This window comes from Ascidia mentula, chromosome 4 (assembly GCF_947561715.1).
Source record: "Ascidia mentula chromosome 4, kaAscMent1.1, whole genome shotgun sequence".
In the NCBI taxonomy this organism is placed as follows: domain Eukaryota; kingdom Metazoa; phylum Chordata; class Ascidiacea; order Phlebobranchia; family Ascidiidae; genus Ascidia; species Ascidia mentula.
Genome location: NC_138569.1, coordinates 20,759,803 through 20,775,030, shown reverse-complemented (window position 1 = coordinate 20,775,030; position 15,228 = coordinate 20,759,803). Strand labels below are relative to the sequence as shown.

General features: G+C 37.8%; 2 protein-coding genes across 2 annotated transcripts; both read right to left on the bottom strand.

Annotated features, from left to right (window-relative positions):
* Positions 1 to 1,463: 1,463 nt before the first annotated feature.
* On the bottom strand, positions 1,464 to 6,406 carry LOC145897823 (polypeptide N-acetylgalactosaminyltransferase 11-like). The gene is made up of 10 exons (XM_082986272.1): positions 6,058 to 6,406; positions 5,743 to 5,869; positions 5,373 to 5,536; positions 5,030 to 5,155; positions 4,850 to 4,934; positions 4,379 to 4,511; positions 3,769 to 4,157; positions 3,118 to 3,335; positions 2,704 to 2,822; positions 1,464 to 2,268 (listed from the first exon to the last, which is right to left on the bottom strand). The coding sequence occupies exons 1-10, from the start codon at positions 6,320 to 6,322 to the stop codon at positions 2,113 to 2,115; spliced, it is 1,782 nt and encodes a 593-aa protein (XP_082842398.1). The 5' UTR covers positions 6,323 to 6,406; the 3' UTR covers positions 1,464 to 2,112.
* A 353-nt stretch (positions 6,407 to 6,759) lies between these two features.
* Positions 6,760 to 14,703, bottom strand: LOC145898288 (O-acyltransferase like protein-like). Its single transcript, XM_082986720.1, has 15 exons — positions 14,483 to 14,703; positions 13,994 to 14,118; positions 13,384 to 13,535; positions 12,510 to 12,697; positions 11,620 to 11,720; positions 11,344 to 11,502; positions 10,609 to 10,795; positions 10,001 to 10,169; positions 9,705 to 9,784; positions 9,385 to 9,510; positions 8,808 to 8,973; positions 8,154 to 8,343; positions 7,746 to 7,904; positions 7,282 to 7,502; positions 6,760 to 6,891 (listed from the first exon to the last, which is right to left on the bottom strand). The coding sequence occupies exons 1-15, from the start codon at positions 14,701 to 14,703 to the stop codon at positions 6,760 to 6,762; spliced, it is 2,376 nt and encodes a 791-aa protein (XP_082842846.1).
* Positions 14,704 to 15,228: the final 525 nt, after the last annotated feature.

Genomic DNA, 15,228 nt, shown 5'->3' with positions numbered 1-15,228 from the left:
TAAATACACACACAACCACCAAACACCTAACTAAAATCCGCCACCGTCGCCCCGAGCTAAAAAAAACTTTCTTTTGCCACCCACAATAGCAAAGTACGCGACAGACGACTAGCGACAAGCGACAATTTAGTACATATTTTCACAATCAATATAAAAAAGCAATATTTTTTCTTTGCAGTGTAATAAACAGAAAAAGATTTGTGCAACATCAGAAATGCCGAAAGTGTTGAATAAGCACCCAATCCCCACTACAAGTGACAACGCAGACTACGTTTTGCCATCCAATACACTGCTCAAGGTATCAGTTCATGTGTTGTGCAGTTTACTGTTCATTAAAAAAACTATATTTGGCATTTTGTTCTGAAGATGTGCAATATTTAGTTTCTTTTTAATAATTTTCAAAAAAAGTTCATTCAAATCATGTTTATTTTGCGAAAAAAGCAACTACGCGTAAGAACAATAAATACAGAGAAATGAAATGGCATGGGCACCGATAAAGCCATAATGGTTATCATTCCTTCAGCAACAAAAAAGATAACGAAAATAAAACCGCCCAAAATACATCGTTTCAACAAAAGACAGCGTTTCCGACAGCTGTGGAATGATAATAAACATTGTATTACGTAGGCGAGATGTTTGGAATGGTCGGATATATAGGTGGGTGGAATTGATGCTTCACTATTAGGTTCATATCAATTGTGGCCCAAACAAATTGCACATGTTGATGTTGGACGAGTGTAGAGTAAGCCACTGCCGAAAAATCTGGCTCTTCGTCTTAAACCGGCACCGTTTGGTAGGGTGCATGCAGTTAGGCCTAGTTTTACGAAACTGCAAAGCGAAAATGGCTGGTATTCGTTAAATACGACTGCTGGTCAGTGCGATTGTAACTTTTCACCCTGTGCCCGGTATTTCTGGTCTTGATCATTGTATTTCGCGCATTTTTCGCGACTTTGCTTTGTTCAGGGAGTGAATTATCACCTGACGTTCTATATGCAGCCTGACACAACCCAGCGGTTGCTGTTTATCAGCGTTTTTTGCGCAAGTTACGAATATTAGTTTAGTTTTAACAACTCGGCGCCTTAAAACAAAGCAAGACATAATTTATGTCGGTGTCACAACTTTATTGGATGTACAAGAATCGTAAGTTGACAAAATACTCAAAGTTTCAAGAACAAACGGAGCAATACGAAACTCCTATGTTTACTGCACATGTTTTGTTTGAAGGTAAAACATATAACAAAAAAAGCGGCGCAAATTCACACGAAGCCGCAACATGCGAACTTTTGCAAAGGTTTTCGAAAATGTCTTGGGTCATTTTTTAAATGCATAAATGGCCTTTCCATTCAGCTGACGATCAATCAATTTTATACACAGTGTGATCTGAGAACTACAACATTTTTGTTTCAAATTCACGAATTGAAACGATCGATTTTATAATTGCAAGTAAAAGGTCAATTTTAAACACATTTTACTTTGACATTCAGGGTATAGGTGAACAATATTATGGTGGATAATAGTACGGCGCTAACAACAACAAATGTTTTTTCGGATAATTGTTACTTTACTAATCACAGTTGGATGAATTGGGAAAGTTTGCCAGTCGTTTAAATTATATCATCGCAAAAATACAACCTCAACGAAAACCACAGGACCACTAAATTTAGTTACCACAAAAATATAAGGAACGTGTACATATAAACCTCTGCCAGGTAACAATTCTTGCTGAGAGTTTTGCAACGTATATTTACACGCTGTATTGTTGTTCTGTGGCATATTTAAGCTACAAGGTGGCTATATGCGTATGCACGGCTTCAAGAAACTTGTTAAGTAAAAAAAGTCGTAATACTTCGCTATTCGCAAACGTCCGATGTTATTTTACCCGGATAAACTACTACATGGTGCGTTGTTAATGAAGTAATTTTTTAACTAAAATATATTAAAAAACAAATATTTGTTTTTCAGCAGAAAATACTCAAAACAAACTAAAAAAAAATCTTGCAATACTTAAAACTGCGCTAACAGGGCCCGGCGAAGCCGATTTGCTCATAATATGTTTTCTGTGGCTACAAAGCAGCTACAACTCTATAAAAAGTGAGCTGGAATCTTGCAATTTTAAGGTAAACGGGCAATGGTGAATTTTTGCACCGTCGGTTTGTGACAAATTCTCAAAACAACTTCGTAGCTGTCGCCGTCTTGGTTAACCGACAAACAAAGACCAGAGGCTGGGTTGAAAAGTCGGCCGATCACTTCCTTCTTGTCGCCTTTCCCCTGGAATTAAAAGTGCAGATAGTGAAAAATTGGTAAATAGATGACTTTTTTTCGTTCTAAGTCCGCTTTATGGTTGTGAGCCAGGCTTTGGCATTCCAGGAATTAGTTTTACTATTAACCCCAATTTATCAACAAGTTTAGGTGCAAAAAGATCGGAGTTAATTGCTTTGAACAGGAAAACCAAAACTAATATGCTAACCACTAATGATGAGGAGCGCAGACGTGTTTGAAACGTTTGCTTATGAGTGTTCGGCATATTAGCTTTGGCTTTCCTATGTTCAGAGTTAAAATGTGTTGCCTCCAACCATAAATGAGACATAACATGAAAGAGATTGTATGTTGCGATGAAAAAATTGAGAACCAGTGCTTTACGTGCACTAATGCGGGTAAGTCAAAAATACAACAGTTTTACCAGCCGGAAATCTAAAGACTTACGTTGGGAGTGTTAGAGATGAAATCCCACTTCTGCATCCCCCCTCCTCCCTCGCACTTCATCATCTTCGGAGTGGAGGAAGAAGAAGCGTCGAGACACAATTTCTTCATTCTGATCTCCCCTGAAAATAACGATGATATTATTTAGAAGAAAAAGTCTGGGAAAAAAGGTTGTGAAGAACCTGCAACAAAGTTAAACAAAGTGGAGCCAATAATATGAATTGTGTGAGCTGCAGACAGACGGCCACTGTTTTGACCTATAAGGTCTTGAAACCGCTTTTGTTAAACATTTAAGCGTCAAATGCAACTATAATGAGTCTCTACAGAGATACAAGATCGTCGTGACATTTGTATAATTTAATCGTTTTGGTTTCGGCTTATCAATCTGCCGAATAATCAAATTTATCCGGAACCAACCCAAACTGGAGTAAGTCCAAATCTCCTGGTCCTGGTCACACTCGCCAGCCATCAGGGGACTCCCCTTGGTTAGTTCGCTGAACATGCAAATTGGGAGGTCGGCAACTTTGATCGAACCCTGGGCGATGGCTTGGACAGATTTTCTCGTGGAGCTGTACTTGACCGAGGAGCGTCGTTCACCTGGAATCTCCAGTTCTGGGTAGACTTCCGTGAGATACCTTCAGAAAATGTAAAATCGCGATATTAGCGATAAATATTGCTTAAATCTACATAAATGATCCAGCATGTAGTTGTCAGTGGACGCATTGGTAATTTACAAAAAATCAAAAAGGTACAGGGAGTTAACGTCAGTAAGACTGACAAATACTTCAACGACATAACTCAATGCCTTTTTAACATAGAACCGATCTAAAGCACCATTACAACTACGGGTGGCGTTTTTAGTGTCGGGAATCAGTTTTATTTTTTGAAAACGCGTCACATGTGCTTGGTGGATTGACTACGAGGTCGTCTAGGTACCTTACAAGTGTTAAAATTACAAAACAAACTTATGCAAATACATTTTATCACAATTTTGTATCCCTAAAATTTTGTTACTCTTAACCGAGAAGAATAACTACTGAAATAAGAAACATATTCTGGCAAGCTCACCACTTGAAGTTCTTGCACTGCAACTTTTTCTTTAAATCAACTCTTTCCGAGACGTCGCCGGACTTCACCGAGTCATAGCGAGTCTGAACTTTCTGAAAGTGCGTCACATAATCGTCCAACCACACTTTTGCCAAGCGCACGGAATTGCGCAAGGCAGCGTCGCTGCCGAAACCGTATGGACGACGCTTCCTGAACACATGTCCCACTCTAGAGCAGGGGGCGATCTTTAGCTCTCCGCCACACATCCACGTACGGAAGGAAAGTTCTAAGTTCTCTGCTCCCCATTCGTCCATCCCTTCATCGTAACCTCCCATGTTAAAGAAATGTTCGCGGTCAACGGCAAAAAGACCGCCTGATATTGTGGGCGTGGGGTAGGCGTGGTAGGTTACCTGAGGTCAAAGATCCAAGGTTTGAGGTAATTATTGTTGGTTTGGGCACCATATGGAAAGAACACACACAAGATATTTTCGACTATTACATGGGGTATGGGTTTAAATGATACAAAAGAATATAACGCTCTCTTTAAACAAGGTACTGTTGCTTAAGAAGTACTGATAAAAGTAACCAAATACACAACTACTTGTTGAAAATGAACATACAGTATACTTACTTTAACATCAGAGGGTAGTGGTTCCCAGTTAAAATGCAATCCCCAGTTAAATCCACCACGCATTAAATCCGAGGGTGTGTATTCGAATGTGTCAGCATCAATGACGTCAACAACAGGACTCACTACTGTCGACCTTAATGTTTTGTAAACAAAGTCCAGTGAAACATGTTCGTTAAAATACAAAATGGCAACACATGGACAAATTTGAAATTGGCATGTTTGTAAAACTCACTGATTTATAACATTTAAATTTTTTGGTTGATTTTTGGTTATATAGGACTAGATTTTGCAAGTTTTTTCAATAACAGACGTTTGTACAAAATATTATAATGGAGATTATATTCGACTAAAATTTTATAATTTTTGTTTGCCAGAAGGTGTGTTCTTGAAAATAATACAATGCAATAATAACACATTATTTATTTTAATTTGCAGTTTAAATAAATGGACAAATTTTGCCAGTAATTTCACCTGGAACTGTTGATGGCATAGAGCAGAGGTTCAATCCAACCCTCTGTGACTTCACAATGGGAATCAAGAAAGACAAGCACATCGCCTGGATAATAATTACAACAATGATGTTTTTGTTTGTCATTTATCACAAATTAATGTTTAATTGGTTGAATAAGTGTGAATATTCTAAATTTTCACCTGTTGCATGCCGCGCTCCAAACATTCGTGCTCGAATTAAACCAAGCTGTTTGTCGGATCTCAGCATGTGAAGTTTCTCCTTGAGGAAATTCTCCTCAACAAATGTCTCAATCTTCTCACTGTGTTCTGTACATCACAACTTGTTGGTAAATAATCAAGATAGCATAGAAACAATAAAAATGGATAGAAATTATTCCCAAGCACAAAAGTTAAACAACAGTTAAGTCCCAACACAGTGCTTTGTTCTGACCCAGCTCTGAAGTATTTTTAAACATTTGCACAAAATTGTTGGTAAACAATCAAAGTAGCACAGAAACATAAAGTGGTGAAAATATTTGGATACCTTCAGCACTTCCATCATCTACAACTATCACTTCTTTAAGGTACTGAGGAGATGTGCGCTTGAACACAGTACTGATAGTACGCAGAAGAGTGGAAAGGGCTTCATTGTAGAAGCAAATAATCACTGACGTTCTACCCTCTGCCTCAAAAGTTTTGGATTTGCAACTGCAACCACAAAGTAGCCAATAGATATTATACATACTAAAATTACTTGTTTATGACATATCAAAACGATAAAAAACTTAGTACCTATTTTGTAACAAATTGAAAGTTTTAGAGACTATCTACGGCTTTTTAATATGCCAACAAAATCACACTGTTTTTACAAGTCAACTCAAATACAAACAGAACTGTGGTGTTATTCAACTTACAGGTTTGAGCGGTGATCAGGCAGAGGTCTAGCTTGGAATCCAATTCTATCACTGACCATTTGGTTGAAAGCATGATTTTTATATCCTTCTTCATGCGCTTGTAAATCACTTTCAGAATAGATCATTGCTACAAGCATTAAAGTGGTATTCAATTTTTAGGTATCGACATCAAGTTATAAAAAACAACAATTGAGAACAAAATATGAAACAAGAAAACAAAGTTATGTTGCAAAACACATAATAGAACTGAAACTATGATACTTCGACTTAATATGTGAAACAACGCAAATCAATATGAATAAATCTGCCACATACTTAAGTTTTGTGAGCTTTCTTTATTTGCATTTGACGTTTCTTGAACTTCAACATGTTGCGTAGGACGGTGAGACGACGCACGAAATATGCGTTCGGCCGTTTTTCGAAGTCTTTGCCTTGCTTTGGTGTGTTCCGTGTGTAGATTAAATGCCACGTACCAAAACAAGGTAAAAGCCATCAAAATTAGAAAAAACACCCACAATGAAAAGCTGTGCTTCATATTGTGTTCTTCAGCATGACTTTTTCTACTGTATAAATCGCCCATTTGCCAAACAATGGTGCCAGGCACTAAAAAAAGCAGTAAAAATCGATTTCAAAACATCACCAAAGTTGTTTGTTTACTGCAATTGAAATTCCGGCATTGGAGAAAAATTAAATGTCGACCAAGCGCAACGGTGATTGATCAACCATGAAAACACTTACTTCCCTTTGTTTTTTGTTGTTAAAAGAATAATAAAATATTTATTTTCTGTGTTGAAAATAAATTTCAAACCAAAGAAAACTAAATGAGTATCTTACTTTCACAACAGCCTTTTTTATTACACATACACGTTAACTCACAATCACATGACAACATGTAAATTTTTTTGAAATTTATTGAAAGTAATTCGAAAATAATTGCATAGATTTAAGAGCTTTAAACAGCAACTTTTATCAAAGAGTAAAAGATTGGAATAAAATTAAAAACGTTGGAACTTTTTTTTAAAATGCAGTCGCCACGGATTCCGAGGATGATTTCTCCTCACTGACGAAATCTTGGTGTCCATTTTCTTTAACGTCTGGCACGAACCCTCCGTTCTGATGGATCGCATAACCGTTTTCCGTGGACATTTTCTTAAAGATAATGAGTAGTCAATAGACACCAAAAATCTCTGTTTTTCATCTTGAGTTTTCCATGTGTTTAATAATAAGTAAGCACATTTTTTTCAGTAAACGTAAAAGCTTTTGGAAACAGAGTTCTACTGAACCACGTTTCTGCTGTTTTGTGTTAAAATTTTACCTTACCCTTTTTTTACTTGAAACAACAGCCTTAACTGTTATTCCAACACGTCGAAATATAAGATTCTTTATTACAGTTTAAGCTTTTCTTTTTAGTTTAAAATGACTAAAGGTTTCTATCTTAATAAATTGATGTCGCTGGTATAAGGACAATGTCTGGGTAGAGGGTTAGATTCTGGTAAAATTAGGGAACATATCTAATAAGGACAAAACTTATTTAATTACCATATCGGTCATTGAATACGGCGGGAGTTTCTTTTCGGGGTGAACATCATCATGTTCAACATTTCCGTTCTCCAAACTTGTTTTCTGCCCGATTTCACTGGATGCTGGTTTCACCACTGAGTGTCTCTTCGAGGAAAAAGCCAACTTTACTAAATTGCCGAACGGAAATTCTACGCCAAAAGCAAGAATGGTTCCACAACCAAACGAAATTATCATCGTTCCTGAAAAAAATAAATACGTGTTAAAAAGTGGTTTAATTGTTTGAAAAATTACTATACATGGCTTTAAGAAAAATTTTTTTTTGATTTTGTTGAAAACAATCTATATGTTATGAATTGTTTGATAAATTTAGTTTTGTGCACTGAGGTGTTTTTAATTAAGTAAGTTTCAAACAAATAATATAAATAAAATTAAAACACGTATCAAACAGAACGAGTTTAGTGATGGATAGCAGTTCGTCCCACCCATGTAAATGTAGACCATATTCATAGTGAGATAATGCAGTGTTCCTTCCTGGGAGCCCAGGTACCAGTCAAGTACCATGAAATGACACAGGTACGAGGAGTAAGTGAGACGACTCAATGGGGTGAAAACGGGAAAGTCCAGAATTTTTGTGATGGGACCTAAATGAAAAAAAATGCATCTTAAACCTATTTTGCAATATTTGTTTGGCTTTTGCATGATTTGTTAAACCTAAAGTATAACGATTTTAGTGTCGGATTTAACACGTTATCAAAAATATTAATTTGATAAATCCTTACCAAAAATGACAGACGCTTTAACAGCCAAAAAAAAGAATTACAAACCGATACCAAAGCGCACACGACTAAAACACATAAGGTACAATAACCGGTTAAAGCACCAAACTTTACCTCCGTAACCAGAGGAGCATGCAATGACAATCCAAGCCATTACTAATCCCCACGCAGGTCTGGCCGCCCCTTGATAGAAACCAGTAAGTTTGTCCGACATAACCGTTAGGTCTTCAACATAAGGATACACTCCGTATATTATGGCTGATGCTGTGGCCAATGACGAACACCACCCAATGAACACGAAAACCTGGCAGAAAAACAAAAGGATAGCTCATTAAAGTTTAAAAATATGGCTCTCGGTTTTGCTTTACGTTTGTGTTTCCCTTGATTATATTCGCAAAAACCGATGACGTTTATAGAAAGTAATCGATTTTTTTCAATTATTAAGTTGGTTGATATTAATCCGAGGATTTTTGGTTTAAGTACAGAAAATCGAAAGTTTGGGTGCTATTTTTATTTTGTTGGTGGAAAGATTCGGTCTTTAATGATTCCTTAGGGGCAAAAACGTTTCAAGCGGAACAAGTTTATGTTTATATCAAGTTTGCGTAAAGCATGAAAAGTGTATCGCAAACATTATTCAAAAAAATGTCAAAAAGTGTCTTATGCTGCTCCATGGAGTATTTTCCATTTTGTTGCAATTACCGCGGAAAATTCTTAGTTTCAAAAGTTGTTGATGCAAAACAACGTTTTTTAAACTGAAATTAGCCCCACCTTGTGCATTTTAATCTTCAACTTAAATTCGTACAAGATCCACCCAGTCATCATTCCAATCAAATAAACGCTGTAGCGACACCAAGGAGTATAGTAAACATCGTATTTCATCTTGGTGTCATAGGTTAAGGGTTCAGGATCGGTTGATACGAAGAAGCGGCCCCAACTGTGCATAGAATTAAAGACGCCGTTACATTGCTATTCAATAACCAGGTGATAGCCATCTGGTAGAACGTTCGTTAGAAATATTCGTTTGGTGTTTCAGTGGCGAAGGTCTTGGTATTGTATCAAAGTTCGTTTCGTTATAACCATTCAGTAACCAAATCAGAGCCATCTGGTAATGATTGTAGAATGTTCGCTAGAAATAAGTTTGTTAGTTTCTCCGTGCCGGAAGTTCTTTACACTTTTAAATTTGTTCAGGCAGTTTTTGTGCAAACTTCTCACATTATTACAGAGGAAAAATTAAACAACTTTAACGAGGGCAAAAGTGGTAAAGTTGAACACAAGAAAACAAGCGCAAAGTGTTTTGTAACTCGTGATGAGTTATTACAAATGGCAAAGGTAAAAATTTACTTACAATGAAGCTCCTATCATAAGTCCAATGGTCGAAGTTTGTATTTCATGATAGTAGGAAAGTAACCCGGTAACCAAAGCACTGGCCACAGTAAAAGTCCACAACAGAGCCAGACCAACCCAGCGATTTCTGAGAAAGAAAATATTTGATGGAGTTCAAAAGGTCAATTCTCTTATCAACGCTTGTTAAATCAACAACAAATTGACTCGTCTAAAACGCCGATAAATCGCAGGTCTCGTTTTGGTAAAATCAAGCACAATCGGATTTGTACCGATAACTTAGGGGGCATAATACGATGGAAACTAAAAAAAAAATGCATTAACCTGTAAAGGATGAAGAGGAATATGGGAGCCAAGATATAGAACATCATGTCGTTGGATAAATACCATCCAATTCCGAAACACTGCGAGTAACGAAGGGTTTAGATCTGAAGTCATCTCAGGTGTTCAGACTTTTTTTAACGTCGTATTTGTTGCCAACCAATGCTTCACTTTACAATTGTGTAAGCTGCAAACAGATGGCCACTGTTTCGACCTGTCTGCAGCTTACACAATTCATACTATTGGCTCCACTTTGCTTTACTTTACAACTTTTAAATATTTATGCATGCTGTGGTCACCTTCATTTCTACTGGGTATAATGTACTGATGTACAGAAGATTAGTCCACCAGTCGTTCTTGCACTGGTCATTGTAGTTATCTGCCACATCTTGCCATCTCGGTCCTATCCCAACATATCGGTACAAACCAACCGAGAAAAGAATGGCGAAGGCGTAAGCTGGGGTAAGTCTGTGTGCGTAAGTCAATGTTATTATTCCGCCACAAGTTGGAAAATTGCCGGAAGAAAACTCTCGACTTCGCTATCTTTTTGCTGCATTTCTTGACGAGGTATTCTGATTTTAGTGTACAACAAAACCCGGGACAATGCATATGTTTGTGTGCAATATGCCAACTTTGTTAGTTGCAGAATTATCTTTTTAAATAAATGGGGCATAGACTGCCCATTTGTTATTTAAATGAATGGCCCGACATTTCGCAGGAACATTTCTTTGGTATTTCTGATACCTACAAAAGGTCACGATTTATTGCAAGAGACACTTTACCGTGCGTTAGTGCTCGTGTCATATGTTCAAACAGTAAAAAATGCCTAAATGTGAACAGCAGACTACTTCCCATAAATTAATACGTTCACACGTCACATATCCAAGACATATGTCACAAAACGTACCGCAAGTATCTTTGCAAGTACATGAGTGGCACGTTGAGCCAGCCCTTGTTCTTCGTTATCTCTTTCATGCCCAGATAAGCCACAAGCAGACCACTGAGGAAGAAGAACGTGTCCACGGCGTAGATGGCGTTTGCAATCGGCATAAGGGACCAGTTACGAACCATCTGGTTCATTCTCACCGAGTTATCTACACACACAGTAATAATGTCGCTTAATTTGAACGCAGTGGAAAGCCACAATGCATAAACGGGTAAAACTTATGAGCCAAAAGGAAGGACTTGCATTGATAGAGATGTTAGTGGAAGTTGGTATGTCCTTTGAGTGACAAGTAGTCTCTGTCTGGTTGTGTTACAACAACACAAAACACTATTTATTGATTTAAGTACTTTGTTTTAAATGTTTGAAAATATCAAGGTTTTTGTGCGTAACCACTGGTGACACCGGGATTTTATATAACATACAATGATCTTCACACGTACTATATACACTGTCAGGTATACAGTTTCACTTGTGCAATTTTGCAGGCAATGTTATTATTACGGTCATTTGCTGCTACATGACTGTATATAGTTTTTAGCAACTAAAAAACAACGTAGTTATGTATTTAAAAAACTTCATAAATCTTTTCTCTTGCCCTTAGCAATGACGTTTCAAAAAACTGAAAACAAACTAAAAAATATGATCAGGTTCGGTGGTGGGCGGTAAGACACTTGTCGTGGTAAAAGCAAAGCTTACCCAAGTAAAAAATCATGAAATTGAGCGAGTGGCCGAATATGACCCACGTGGTTGTAATAAACCTCATTCCATCCAACACAGGAACAACCCCGGGTCGTTTCTTCATGTCCACCAACTTCTCTGCATTAGAAATCACCGAAAAACACAAGGCCATTTTTTCTGCAAGTAAAAATACAAGGGATTTTTTGTTACTAAAGCTAAAGCACGAAACTCCCGGGTTTAATGTGAAAATAAATATTTTTGTCGTCTTTCAATTGTTCAGCAAGTTTGACTAACTTGGCAAGCCATGGTTCTGCTCATTGCGTTTCGTTATTCGTCCATAGAAATCAACAAGAGTCCCAAGAACAAGGAAAACAAAGAGAAATGATCCAATTATTCTGGAAAATTAAAAGGTCTGTGAACTTGTTGTCGGCAAATAGTCTTATGGGCGATAAAACAGCGAAATAGTTTATGGCAGAAACAAGGCTTGTGTAAATAGTAGTTAACTTTTAAATTAAAAGGAAAAAAAAGTTTATGTATATTTAACAGTTACGAGGAATTATACTTTGTGTTTGGACATTGCAAAGTGCTTGCTTGATTTCCATTTTAAGTTTTTGTGCTAATGTAATGTTCCTTTCTCATTTTAACCCATATATCAATATATCAAGCAATTTGAACAACTTTATCAAACTATTCAGTATTTGCAAGTATGCCCACATAGTTTTAACTTTGATTTGCACCAGAACAGGCAAATCGTCACTAACACATAATATTTTTTGTTACGTCATTTGTTTATTCAGCGGGTCAAAGGTTAACCGACTGCTATGCGCTTGCACAGTCTGAGCGCAATGTTTGTTCAAACATCAGTTTGATGTATGGGACAGTTACATACATGGACAGTTCAAATCCTTTGTTAGTTGGAACATCTCAAAGTGTTATTCATTATAGCTGGTCTTGCCACCCGCGGAAAACACTTCTGTTCCATGTATGACCGAAAAGATGCAATTGTCATGAAATTAGGTAAATAAACGCATTAGGGTGTGGCAAGTGGTTTGAGATGCGACGAGACTGTTACAAAGCGTCATATAAGAAGGGTAGCCGTGAGTGTATGATGCCGATTTGTATTGGCTTCGGGCTTTACACGCTCTCAATGAGCACCGCTGTATACATAATAAGTGAAATCTTACATTCCAATAATGTCACCGGTAGAATATTTTTCCGGGGGTGGTTTCGCGCATTCGACTTCAAGTAAAGGCGGAAAATCTTGGAAGTGAGCATTGGATATTCTCAACAGCGTCAATACTGACTGTGCCGAGCAGTTTTGAGGGACGCATATTCCAGCAGCTATGTCGACTGGCACACCCATCATGTCCGGCTGTAATCCACAGACACATTTAGTTAGGTAGCCTTATATATCTCAACACAACGAAGTATTTAATACATTTATGTTGGCAAATGTAGATCTGCTTTACGGCAAGATCGTACGGTAAGTTCCTAACAGAGTTACAAATCGTAAGAAATGAATCGATTACAAAATTGCGTCGAGAGCTTTTTCATCAGCAATATGTTTTTCACATTGAAATCACGCCAGAGGCCACCTAGAAAATATTCAAGACTTTTAGCCCACCCCCACAGGATAGGAATTATGCGAAAAGTCAGAGCCTGAAGCATAAAACTCTTACGTTAACGACAGCCAATAATTTCGTTGTTGAAATAAGTCATCAGAACAAACGCCACAGTTATGTGCGGAAAATCATTTAACTTTTTATGGTGTTGTAAATGTGATCGTAACCCCCATATGCTTGGTGTGCCTCGGTGCGAGCGAGCCCAGATAATTTTTCGAACGCTTTAAATTACCTTTTATTTTTGGCGACTTATATGACCCCATAGTCATTGCATATTAGGTTAAGGTGTTCCGCCGAATTTCGAAATTTTATTCAAGTGTGACGCCAGTGAAAAGGGTTGCGGAGCTTAGACTTAAAACAACGCAAAATACCCATTTAACAGTTGCTCAATGTCCCTTTCACCAAGGAACGCCTCCTACAACAGAGATGGACTTACAATATATCTGTAGCCCCAGTAAGCCGTACAATACTTTCCATTCAGACGTTCATCTTCTTCGTATTTCGAATCCTTGCATTCGTAATAATGACCAGCCCACCTCACGTTGCCTTCCCACCATCCGCCTTCTGCGTATCCCCACGAATCCAGCACTGTAAACAGTCATTATTGTGAATTATTATTTAATGTACAAATTGTGACATTGCATTATCACATAAATGCCAATTTTTTATTGTTTTTTTTTTACTATAGAAGCAGAAAAGGCAATGCGGCCAATACAGTAGGGCGACACATAACATCGATTTTGACGACGATTGCATGTAGCGGGTTATCTTGGTCCAATATACGTTTCGGTTCTTACTTACGAAAGGATTTAATAATCATGCGGTACACAGGGCTGGCGATACTATAAGTTTCGAAGCAGTTGTTCGGTCAGAATAATGTGTTCCCGCCAAGTTTATCCCCGGGAGTTTGAACTCGTAGTTTGGCACCCAACAGATTGATGTCGATTGCCGTCGGTTTTCGCCTGACTATTAAGTTAGCTGACAAGATGATATCCAGTAACCGAGCCGTACTTTTGAGACTGTTAAACAATCTTATTTGTACTCACTTGTCACTGCAAAAATTGTACCGACTGACTGATGGTAGAGAACCTTATTCCAGCTCTTCACGCATGACCACAAGTTCCCATCATCTGCAAATTCCAACGGATTGGTCAAGATTTTTTCTCCAGCTCTAAAACGAAGGAATAAAACAACACATGACGTCACTCAAATCTACATAAGTTTGAATCAATGTCGTGAACAAGTGTTATTTTAGGGCATACTGCTGGGTCAATCTTGCCGTACTCGTTAAGTCGTGCATCATTTCCGTGTAACGCGCAACTTTCATGCAATAGTTTTACATTCATTTGTTGGCAATTTCAACCATATTTCAAAAATTTAAACTTGATGTATATAGGCTTCTGTTTTAGGTATTTCCTGACATCCCTATAATGTTAAAGGATGTATTTAAAAGTTTAAAGTCTGTAATCTAATCTATCTGTTATCGATAAGATTGTTCTTAAAGATGATCGTAAAAAAAACATTTTTCTTCGTACAGTCGTATGGAATCCAATGCTTCTTCCCTGCTTTGTTTGGAACCGTGGATTTTGCCGAAAAAGTCGAACAAGCCGTCCAATTTTTCGCGCTTGCTGAATTCGGGTGTGCCATACTTCCTGAGGTAGTATGTGTTCCTCACTATTTCGGACCCCCCTCTGTAAGGCGAGAAACCCCCAAACGAGGGTACAACCAGCAATATTAGACCGAGCAAAAGTTTCATGCCTGCTGTTATGTTTGTTTTTCTGAAGCCTGTTTGTGAAAAAAAGAAATGCTTTTTATTAAAACAGCAACACTACCTTGTCATGAAAACGCTGCGTTTTCTAATTTTGTTCCCTGCTCTTTCTTCATCTTTACATGCTTGTCTGAAAAAGGTACGTGAGTAGAACATCCAAATCAATACGTGCTAATATTGCAGGCAACACTTTTCCAGACAATATATTAAGCTGTGAGTACAATGCGTCGCTAAATAACTTCGACCCGACGCAAGATTTGTCAACATCCCCGACCTGCTCGCTGTTACAAGCGGTACAAAGTACGTATGGGACGTGCATGAGGTACACAAACGGACCACTGCCAAAAAGGTCTTTGGCCGATCTGAAGTACCTATACGCTGGGATACACGAAAAACAACACTAAAAACGTACACCACAACACCAAGCTATATACGTTATTTTGAAGCAGTCGAAATCGACGGTAACGCAGACAGGAGTTGAACGACACCCATTGAGTACCTGGTATTTATGCG